This window comes from Pantherophis guttatus, chromosome 5 (assembly GCF_059756535.1).
Source record: "Pantherophis guttatus breed Tessera chromosome 5, ASM5975653v1, whole genome shotgun sequence".
Taxonomy (NCBI): domain Eukaryota; kingdom Metazoa; phylum Chordata; class Lepidosauria; order Squamata; family Colubridae; genus Pantherophis; species Pantherophis guttatus.
The window spans coordinates 10,017,681-10,029,093 of NC_142067.1; the positions used below are offsets into that span (position 1 = coordinate 10,017,681).

General features: G+C 46.5%; 1 protein-coding gene across 1 annotated transcript in view; it reads right to left on the reverse strand.

Annotated features, from left to right (window-relative positions):
- The window catches only part of RAB38 (RAB38, member RAS oncogene family), a 44,010-nt gene extending 33,218 nt beyond the window's left edge, over nt 1-10,792 (reverse strand). The window contains exon 1 of the mRNA XM_034414885.3: nt 10,457-10,792. Coding sequence (XP_034270776.1) covers nt 10,457-10,667 — 211 coding nt within the window. The 5' untranslated portion in view covers nt 10,668-10,792. The remainder of the gene's footprint in view (nt 1-10,456) is intronic.
- Between the last annotated feature and the right edge of the window lie 621 nt (nt 10,793-11,413).

The window sequence follows — 11,413 nt, forward strand, 5'->3', positions numbered from 1 at the left end:
TTGTATACTGTACATACAAATACAATACTATAATTCTTTCTTCCCTCGTGGCATAATTCAGCAGTTGTGCTACTCATTAAAACCTACTGCTTTTTTTGGCAATTACTTGCAAAGCCTTGATGGTTGGCTTCAAAGTCTCATCTTATGATTTTTGTAGCACGGGATTCGCCACAGAATTCTTTTCTGTGCGCACGGAGAGAAGTTAGTAAAAACTTGGCACCCTTACAAATTCCAGACATTCCCCTCAGCTTCAATTCTTTCCAGTGCTAATTATTCAACGTTATTATGAATTTATGGTTTCCAAATAATACTCCAATCCGGGGCAAAGAAAGGCTACGAGGCTGCCCTTTGACCAGTGGGGGATGCATTTGTCTTTCTATCTAGGCCCACAATTCATCCTAGATATAATTATTAATAGAGGTAGTCCTTGACTTACAACAGTTCATTTAGTGACCGTCCAAAGTTACAACAGCCCCGGAAAAAGGGACCAGTTTTTCGCAGTTAGAACATTTGCGGCATCCTCAGGGTCATATCCAGATCCAAATTCAGATGCTTGGTTCATATTTACAGCTGTTGCTGTGTCCCGGGGTCATGTGATCCCATTTTGCAACCTTCTGACAAGCAAAGTCGAAGGGGAAGCCAGATTTGCTAAACAACCGCCTTGCTAACTTATTGACTGCAGTGATTCACTTAACCACCGTGGCAAGAAAGGTCGTAAAATGGGGCTGTTGTGGCTCCGTCCTCCGAGCCTATTTTATCGGAGGAAGAAGGCTCCGAACATGAAGGAGAGGAGACGGCCAGGCCTCCCTCTCCAGGACCCTCCTCTCTGGCAATGCCTCAGGTGTCTCCCGAAGGAGAAGAGATTGGCCAGGAGCCAGGTGTTTCCGAGCTGTCGGATAGTGACAAAGAAACATCGTGGTTGGACCCACGCCAGCGTCGGAGAGACAAGTGGGCGCAGCAGAAAAGGAGGCGTGCCAGAGATTAAGCTAAGTCACTGGACCACACTCCACAGGCTATAAAAGGGAGTATGGTGGCCATTCGGACTCTGTGACGGACAAAGCTAATCTCTGGCGAGGCACTTTGCACCTTCGGACACAACACCTATTTGCTGTGGATTTAATTACAAACTGGACTATTCAAACTGTGTGTATTTTTGTCTGTGTTATCGGAGTAAAACTTCTTGGCAGGCAGCCATGGAGTTGCTGCCAAGTTCCTTATCACTGACGATTGAGTGTTTGAAGAGTTTATTTAACCCTCGGCTGGCTGGTTGGGTGTGTGCGTGATACGGGGACAGAACAGGGGCAAAGCTCACTTAACCAATGTCTCACTGAGCAACATAATTTTTCGGCACAGTTTTGGTCGTAAGTCGAGGACTACCTGTAGTTGTGCTTCAGAAATGATACCAAAAAAAAAAAAAAAAAAATCCTAGATCTGTACTCTAGATTTTTTGCAAATGTCCATCCATATACAGGTAGTCCTTGACTTACCACCGTTCGCTTAGTGACCGTTTGAAGTTACAACGCCACTGAAAAAAGTGGCTTATGACCATTTTTCATTTCACTTATGACCATTGCAACATTGTCACACCATTCTATAAAGCCTTGGTAAGACCATACTTAGAGTACTGCATCCAATTTTGGTCACCACACTATAAAAAAGATGCTGAGACTCTAGAAAGAGTGCAGAGAAGAGCAACAAAGATGATTAGGGGACTGGAGGCTAAAACATACGACGAACGGTTGCAGGAACGGGGCATGGCTAGTCTGGTGAAGAGAAGGACCAGGGGAGACATGATAGCAGTCTTCCAATATTTGAGGGGCTGCCACAGAGAGGAAGAAGTCAAGCTATTTTCCAAGGCACCTGAAGGCCAGACAAGGAATAACAGATGGAAACTGGACAAGGAGAGATTCAACCTGGAAATAAGGAGAAATTTTCTGACAGTGAAAACAATCAACCAATGATTGTTTGCCTTCAGAAGTTGTGGGAGCTTCATCACTGGAGGCTTTCAAGAAGAGATTGGACTGCCATTTGTTGGAAATGGTGTAGGGTCTCCTGCTTGGGCTGGGGGTTGGACTAGATGACCTACAAGGTCCCTTCCAATCTGTTAATCTGTTACTGTTACACGATTTCCATTTGGATGCTCGACAACTGACTCACATTTATAACTTTTGCGGCTTTCCGACCAGCAAAGTCAATGGGGAAACCAGATCCGCTTAACAACCGGGTTACTAGTTTAACAGCTGCAGTGATTCACTTAACAACGGCGGCAAGACAAGTCGTAAAATGGGGCAAAAAATTCACTGAACAAATTAGCAACAGAAACGTTGGGCTCAGTTGTGGTCGTAAGTTGAGGTCTACCTGTAAATTTATCCTGATCTTTTCTAAAACTAAGGTGTCCGCATACCAAGTCCTCGTTGTGTACATTTGCCTATGTTTAATTTCTTTCTTGCTTGCTTTTGATTGTTTGCATTCTACCTATATTATCTTGGTGAGGTTGGCACTGAAAGTTTTTGGAGGTTGCCCGTTCCTTCCACGAGCAAAGTATAACCTTGGCTTTCTCTCTTTCACCCAGTGATTTAAGAAGAGGTCCTGGTACAATGGGGTGGCATGCTCTTGGTGGAACTCAAGAAGAGGATAAAAAAATTACATCCGCTTTCTGCGTTACGCCGCGCCAGATTCCGAGCTTAAGGAGTCACAGAGTTCAAACAATGCCGAATGTATGAAATACAAAAGCAGGGGCTGCAGAAGTGCAGCTGAAATCACCAAGGCCAAAAAAACAAAACAACAACAACAACAAAAAAAAAAATACCCAGCACAAACATCTAAAATCCCTTAATTCAAAAAAAAAAAAAAAACATTTGGAATTCGTTCTCCGAGTCTCACTTTACTCTTATATGAAGTCTGGAGAAAGAAAACAAGAGAAATAAAAAATTGGACATGATGACATCCGGGCGGGTAGGTGGAACCTCCCACAGCCGCTATTACCGGTTTGCCCGAACCGGATAAAACTGGCTGAATACCACCACTGGCCGTTCCACATGGACACCGCTTCTGAACTTTGTGCTTGAAGTGGAAAAGAATGAAACTTTGATTTTGGGTTTCCAGCGTTTCTCAACCTTGGAAGCTTGAAGATGGGTGGACTTCAACTCCCAGAATTCCACCCATCTTCAAGGATTCTGGGAGTTGAAGTCCACCCATCTTCAAGCTACCAAGGTTGAGAAACACTGGATTAGACTGATAGATCTTTCTAGAAATGGCTAGTTTATATTATTATGAAAAAAAAGCAAAAAGTTGCAATTTGGCGTTAATGCCTTATTTTACTGCAACAGGGACAGTCGGAAACCAATGCATCTTTTTCTTTTTCTTAATCCTTCCTCATTTTTCTTCCCTCCCCCTTCTTCCCCATTGTTTTCCTATTTTCTTTTGTATTTTGTATCTTATTTTATCTTATAACTCAAAATCTTCTGTGTCGTTTAATGACCCCGTAATCCGGGGGTGGGTTCTAAATATTTTTACTACCGGTTCTGTAGGTGTGGCTTATTTTGTGGGTGTGGCTTGGAGGTCATGTGATTAGGTGGGCGTGGCTAACTGGTCAGAATCATTTCTGGAAGGTCCTCGCACTTATGACCAGTCCTCGCACTTACGACCCGACTCATTTGCTTGCTTTTAACACTGATCAGCTGTAGGGCGGCCCTTTGAAGCCCCCTGGCAAGAGTTTAAACAGTTTTTTTCCTCTAGTCATCAGCTGGGACTCAGGAGGCAGCAATAGATTGGGGGTGGGACCAAATAAAAGGTAAAAATAACGTGGGTGGGTGGGAGGGCGGGGGGGAGAACTGGTTCGGTGACATCATATCGTCACCGCTACCGGCTCGGCCGAACCGGACCGAACCGGGAGGAACCCACCACTGCTGTAATCCCTTGCGGGGTGGAGTCTGGGCAACTGAATGGAGCTGAGTGTTTACTGGTCGGATGCCCTTCCTGTTGCCAATGTGGAGTTATATTCAGCAGATATATTCTCATTGTGCCCAGAGAAAGAAATATCTGCCTCTACCTAGGATCGAACTCACAGCCTCCTGATTGTGAGGCAAGAGCTCCACCTCTAGACCACCACACCTATCTTATAATTCAAAATGGCAATGGAAAAATATAGTGGCCGTGTGTGTGTGCACGTGGGCCTTCAAGTCTTTATCGAATCCTGGTTATTTCCCGAACCAGTCCCTGTGTCAACTTGCAAAGCTTTCAAGTTGCCATGAGCAGGAGGGAGGGAGAACTGATAGAGCTGATTGATTTCCCTAACTGAAGCTGCATTCCATACATTCTTCCTGACCGCAATCAGAAGGAGGGTGTTGGATTTCACAGCAAGACAAAGTGGTTAATTGGAGAATGTGATTTATGACATGGCCAGAGAGGAGGGGAGAGACAGGGTCATAGAGGAACGTAAATCTACGTGGGATCAGTCCTGACTGCATCCGAGTATTGCCGGAATGTTGCTCCTAATAAATGACTATATTTCCTTTGAAATTTGGATCATGGCTCATGAATTAATTAGGGCATCTTTCGGAAACTTCACAACCTGCAGTTTTCTTAGCAAGGTTTTGGAAGTGGCTTGCCATTGTCTGCCTCCTGGATCTTAGAGACAGTGACTCTGACAGGAGACGTGGTAGCACAGTGGTTAGAATCCAGTACAGGTAGTCCTCGGCTTACAACAGTTCGTTTAGTGACCGTTCAAAGCTACAACGTCACTGAAAAAAGTGACTTAGGATCGTTATTCACACTTACAGGTTATTGGTCTCTAATACTGATCCCGTGTGGATGGGTGAATACATTTTCAGCCTTTCTGGTCTAGGGATGAGAATTAGCGACTACCTCAAAGTCCCCCAGCCAAACTAGCACTTTTTACTGAGTTTTGCCCCATTTTACGACCAAAAGATGATCGCATGACCCCAGGACACTGCATCCGTCATAAATAGGAGTCAGTTGCCAAGCAGCTGAATTTTGATCATGCAACATACGGGGATGCTACAACAATGTGAAAAATAGCACTAGTGTGGTCCGCCAACAGCCTGCGGAGCTGGCAGCAGAGTCGGACGGTGAGGAGACTGGGGAGGAACATGGGCCAGTCCTGGAGATGAGGGCTCTGTGTCGGAGGCAGAGAGGGGGCCAGGGCCATCTGGGAGTTATGTGCGGACTCCGGAGCCTCCAGAGTCGGACATCAGAGAGGCAGAGGAACAGGAGGAGCCTGTTTCTAGTGCGCGCATGCGTAGAGCTGCCAGAAGGCAAGAACAGTTAAAACAAAAGGGACAACTCAGGAGTAAGGCTTGGAGATGATTAGCTCCTCCCATAAGACATAAAGGAAGAGCAAAGGCACGTGGGCCTTTGCAGGAAGCAACATTGTGGATGGTGTCGGTTGGTACTTTGAAGCTCCATTTTTGACTCTGTGTTTCCATGTGGCCTTGCCAAGATAATTGCCAATTAGGTCTTTGGCAGCGTGTCAAAGAAGATAAAGAAAGCCTAAGTCAGAACAACAACAATGGGAGCTGTGGTGGCACAGTGATTAGAATGCAGTATTGCAGTATCCTTCTTCCTTCCTTCCTTCCTTCCTTCCTTCCTTCCTTCCTTCCTTCCTTCCTTCCTTCCTTCCTTCCTTCCTTCCCAATAATACCTAGACTTATATACCGCTTCATAGTGCTTTACAGCGCTCTCTAGGTGGTTTATTGCCCCCAACAATCTGGGTCCTCATTTTACTGACCTCAGAAGGATGGAAGGCTGAGTCAACCATGAGCCAGTCAGGATCGAACTGCTGACAGTCCGCAGAGTTAGCCTGCAATACTACATTCTAACCACTGCGCCACCACAGCTCATTTAAATACATTTTGTATTTTAAACTTTTGAATAAAATAAAGAATTGTAAAAAAAAAAAAAAAGAAAGAAATGAAGACAACAGGAAGGCTGCAGAGAGAGGAAAATTTACACAACAGGAAAAAGAGGAAAGCAACACAGTGCTGTGGCTCTATAAGCTCTGCCTCCTTTGGTGTGATGTCACAAGGCACGTGCAAAAATAGTGTGGCTAACTGCACAACCTTTTTCACTTTCCGTCTCTTGCAGATGCCACCAAGAGTGACATAAATATGTATCGATCTCACTAGTGTGAGCCGTAAACCACTAAAAGAAAATAAACAAAAACAGGAGCTAGAAACAGGGAAATATATGGAAGGACCAGTGATATAAGGAAGGTATGTTAAATTGGTTAAACAAATATTATTATTGCTATTATTAGTAGTAATTTATTTATTTATTTTTATTTATTTAATATAATTTATATGCCTGTTGGGACTCCGACCCCCGAGCCTGTCTTATCGGAGGGAGAAGGCTCCGAAAGTGAAAGAGAGGAGTTGGCCAGGCCTCCCTCTCCAGGACCCTCCTCTCTGGCAATGCCTCAGGTGTCTCCCAAAGGAGAAGAGATTGGCCAAGAGCCAGGTATCGCCGAGCAGTCGCAGTCGGACAGTGACGAAGATAAGTCTTGGCTGGATCCACGCCAGCATCAGAGAGACAAGCGCACGCAGCAGAAAAGGAGGTGTGCCAGAGATTAAGCTGAGTCACTGGACCACACCCCACAGGGGATAAAAGGGGGTGTGGTGGCCATTCAGGCTCTGTGGCGGACAAAACTAAACAACTAGCGAGTCGCATTATGAAACTACGTTATCTGCCTACCTTGGATTTAATACAGACTGGACTTGACAATTCTGTGGCTTTGTGTATTTGTTTTGGTTTATCTGACAGAGGAGGAGCACCTCCCTCTGTGAGTAAAGTTCTTGGCAAGCAGCTACTGGGTTGCTGCCAATCGTGTTATCGAAGGAATTTATTTTCTGCAAGTTTTATTTAACCCCTGGCTGACTGTTTGTGTGCGTGTGTGAGACGGGGACAGAACAATGCCGCCCTATCTCCATAGGACTCAGGGCGGCTCACAACAAGTAAAAACAAAGCCAATAAAAGACATAAAATATATAAATATAAATATATAGTTTAAACATATATTAAAACTCATTAAAATAATCAAAAAACCCCTCAGTCCAGGCTGGGCGATGTGAACAGCCATGTTTTTAATTCGCGGCGGAAGGTGTGAAGGTCAGGTTATTAATACTATTATAACTGATACTAATGCAATGAGGACTGTTGTAAACACTTGGACTATTATTTCCTAAAATGATTTGTACCCAGACAACACACTGTTCAATTGAAACTGGAATTTTTGTATGTGATAAAGTCAAATACAAACTTATAAAAAAAGAAAAAAATAAGAAAATAAGAACTTCAAAACCATCGTGAGAAAGAAGTAGGGAGGAGGTCTTTTTGAAGCAAGAAATTGGAAGTCAAATTTCACCTTTACAGCAGAGTACTTGTAAGTCAGAGTTGAATTCTGAAATCGAGCGTGCTCTCTTGAGCTTTGGTTGTTTGCTTGCAGATGTTTTGTTACCAAACTAGCCCTGATGGTGTTACCTAGTTTGGTAATGAAACGTCTGTAAGAAAACAGCCAAACCCAGAGAGCAGCAAGGACCCCAAAATTTCACCTTCATGTGACCTTCTGACAAGCAAAGTCAATGGGGAAGCCGGATTCCCTTAACCACAGTGTCACTAACTTAACAATTGCAGTGATTCATTTAATGATGGTGGTAAGTAAGGTCGTAAAATGAGGCAAAACTCACTTAAATGTCTCACTTAGCAACAGAAATTTTGGACTCAGTTGTGGTCGCAAGTCAAGGACTACCTGTCCTGACTTACAATGCTTTCCACTGAAGCTGAGAAGATGTCAGGAAAAAAAAAGGTTGTAAAATGAGGCAAAACTCACTTAAATGTCTCACTTAGCAACAGAAATTTTGGGCTCAGTTGTGGTCGCAAGTCAAGGACTACCTGTCCTGACTTACAATGCTTTCCACTGAAGCTGAGAAGATGTCAGGAAAAAAAAAGGTTGTAAAATGAGGCAAAACTCACTTAAATGTCTCACTTAGCAACAGAAATTTTGGGCTCAGTTGTGGTCGCAAGGCAAGGACTACCTGTCCTGACTTACAATGCTTTCCACTGAAGCATGGAAGATGTCAAAAAAAACACTTTGCCATATTATGTTCGCTTGTTTAGAAGTCAAGCCCAAACTTTTTCAACTTTTGGATCAACTTGGATGAGATGACGCTGGATTTCTGAGTTTTATCCAGAGCTTAAAAACGTGGCTTCAAATGCATAAAAAGTATGACGGTTTATTTGGGCATAAGACTCAGTGGATTCAGTGGGTCACAGAGAGGGTTACACAATTCAGTGGATCACAGAGAGAGTTACACAATTCTTTCATATCATGCTTCCTTACTTAGGAGAAAGGCTCAGAGAACTGGGCGGGGTTGATCTGTCCAATTCAACCTTAATACTAGTTTAACAGGCCATTTGCTGTGCTCACACACCTGCAATGCTACAGCAAACAAACAGGGTTTTATTTATGCGACTTGTGACCAAACTATGTTTAAGGTCAGACTGAACTATAGCATATTGTGTGAAATCTTTTTTTTTTTTTTTTAAAAGAACTGAAGTTGATGGCCCATTTGGAATATTGTACTTGCTGCTCTATATTTAATTGAGTATCCTATGGACTTTGGTTGAATTGTCACATACAAATGCTGCCATCTTCATCATAATCATCAATCATCATCATCCTCTGCTTGAGTCAACCTATCCTCCAAAGCCCCTGAGGGCAGGACAAGAAGCAATGGGTGGAAACTAATCAAGGAGAGAAGCAACCTAGAACTAAGGAGAAATTTCCTGACAGTGAGAACAATTAACCAGGGGAACAACTTGCCTCAAGGAGTTGTGAATTCTCCAACACTGGAAGTTTTTAAGAAGAGATTGGACACCCATTAGTCTGAAACGGCATAGGGTCTCTTGCTTGAGCAGATGGTTGGACTAGAAGACCTCCAAGGTCCCTTCCAACTCTACTATTCTCTTATTCACCCTCGTTTAAAAAAAGGAAACCCACCCATTTTGGTCCCTGTACATCTGTTCTCCCAGCTTCCCTGTTCCACTAACGGATTTCAACCTGGCCTAACCTGGCCCAGGCCTGGCTGACCTGTCAGACTACACCTCCCACCATGGCCTGCCAGGAGACTGGGTTGGTGGGAACAGTAGTCCATCATCCGGGGGAGGAGAAGGAGAAGGAGAAGGAGGAGGAGGAGGAGGAGGAGGAGGAGAAGAAAGGAAGAAGGAGGTAGAAGAAGGAGAAGGAGAAAAAAGGGAGGAAGGAGGAGGAGGAGGAGGAGGAGGAGGAAGAAGAAGAAGGAGGAGGAGGAGGAGGAGGAGGAGGAGGAGGAGGAGGAGGAGGAGGAGGAGAAGGAGGAGGGGAGGAGGAGGAAGAGGAGGAGAAGGAGAAGGAGAAAGAAGGAAGGAGGAGGAAGGAGGAAGGAGGAAGGAGGAGGAAGGAAGAGGAGGAGAAGGAGAAAGAAGGAAGAAGGAAGAGGAGGGAGAGGAGGAGAAGAAGGAGGGGGAGGAGGAGGAGAAGGAGAAAGAAGGAAGAAGGAAGAGGAGGAGGAGGCGGAGGAGGAGACGGAGAAGGAAGGGAGGGAGGAGGAGGAGAAGAAAGGAAGAAGGAGGAAGGAGAAGAAGAAGAAGGAGAAGGAGAAGGAGAAGAAGAAGAAGAAGAAGAAAGAAGGAAGGAAGGAGGAGGAGGAGGAAGAGGAGGAGGAGGAGGAGAAGGAGAAGGAGAAAGAAGGAAGAGGAGGGGGAGGAGGAGGAGAAGGAAGGGTGGGAGGAGGAGGAGGAGAAGAAGAAAGGGGGAAGGAGGAGAAAGAAGGAAGGAGGAGGAAGGAGAAGGAGAAAGAAGGAAGGAGGAGAAAGGAGGAAGAAGGAGAAAGAAGGAAGAAGGAAGAGGAGGGGGAGGAGGAGGAGAAGGAAAAGGAGAAGGAAGGTAGGAGGAGGAGGAGGAGAAAGGAGGAGAAGGAGAAAGAAGGAAGGAGAAGGGAGGAGGAGGAGGAGAAAGAAGGAAGAGGAGGGGGAGGAGGAGGAGGAGAAGGAAGGGAGGAAGGAGGAGGAGGAGGAGGAGGAAGAAGAAGAAGAAGGAGGAGGAGGAGGAGGAGAAGAAGGAGGAGGGGAGGAGGAGGAAGAGGAGGAGAAGGAGAAGGAGAAAGAAGGAAGGAGGAGGAAGGAGGAAGGAGGAGGAAGGAAGAGGAGGAGAAGGAGAAAGAAGGAAGAAGGAAGAGGAGGGGGAGGAGGAGGAGAAGGAAAAGGAAAAGGAGAAGGAAGGTAGAAGGAGGAAGAAGGAGAAAGAAGGAAGGAAGGAGGAGGAAGGAGGAGGAGAAAGAAGGAGGAAGGAAGAGGAGGGGGGAGGAGGAAGGAGAAAGAAGGAAGAAGGAAGAGAAGGAGAAGAGCAACAGCCGAGGAGCAAAGTTGGCTCTGGCGCTCCGGGCCGGGCGGGGAAACTCACCGGCGATATCCCAAAGCTGGAGGCGCACCAGCGCGTCCGAGTCCCAGCGGAGGACTTTGAGGGCGAAGTCCACGCCGATGGTGGCGCGGTAGTGCGGGGAGAAGTGGTGGTGGACGTAGCGCTTGATAACGCTGGTCTTGCCCACGCCCAGGTCGCCGATCACCAGCACCTTGTAGAGATGCTCTCGTGGGCCCCGCGGCTGCTGGCGCATCTTCCCCGCCGCGGCTCCTCTGTCCGCTGGGGACGAGGCAAGGGTCGGAGCGAGCCGCAGCGGCAGCAACGAAGGCAGGGAAGGCGAGCGAGCGAGCGCTCCCTCTCTCTCTCTCTCTCTCGGGATCTGGCACCGCCAAGGAATCCCCGCCTCTCCGGCCCCTCTGGGAGAGATCACGTTTCACCCTTCCGAAGGGAATTCCAACCTGAGGGCTTCCTTCCTTCCTTCCTTCCTTCCTCCCTCCCTCCCTCCCTTCCTTCCTTCCTTCCTTCCTCCCTTCCTCCCTTCTTTACTTCCTTCCTTCCTTCTTTACTTCCTTCCTTCCTTCCTTCTTTACTTACTTACTTACTTACTTCCCTCCCTCCATCCTTCCTTCCTTCCTCCTTCCTTCCTTTTCCTCCATCCCCCTTCCTCCTTCCTTCCCTCCCTCCCTCCCTCCTCCCTTCCTCCTCCCTCCCTCCCGCCCTCCTTCCTTCCTTCTTCCTTCTTTACTTCCTTCCTTCCCTCCCTCCCTCCCTCCGTCCTTCCTTCCTTCCTTCCTTCCCTCCCTCCCTCCTCCCTTCCTTCTTTCTTCCCTTCTTTACTTCTTTACTTACTTACTTACTTCCCTCCCTCCCGCCCTCCCGCCCTCCTTCCTTCCTTCTTTCCTTCCTTCCTTCCTTCCTTCCCTCCCTCCCTCCCTCCCTCCCTCCCTCCCTCCCTCCCTCCTTCCTTCCTTCCTTCCTTCCTTCCTTCCTTCCTTCCTT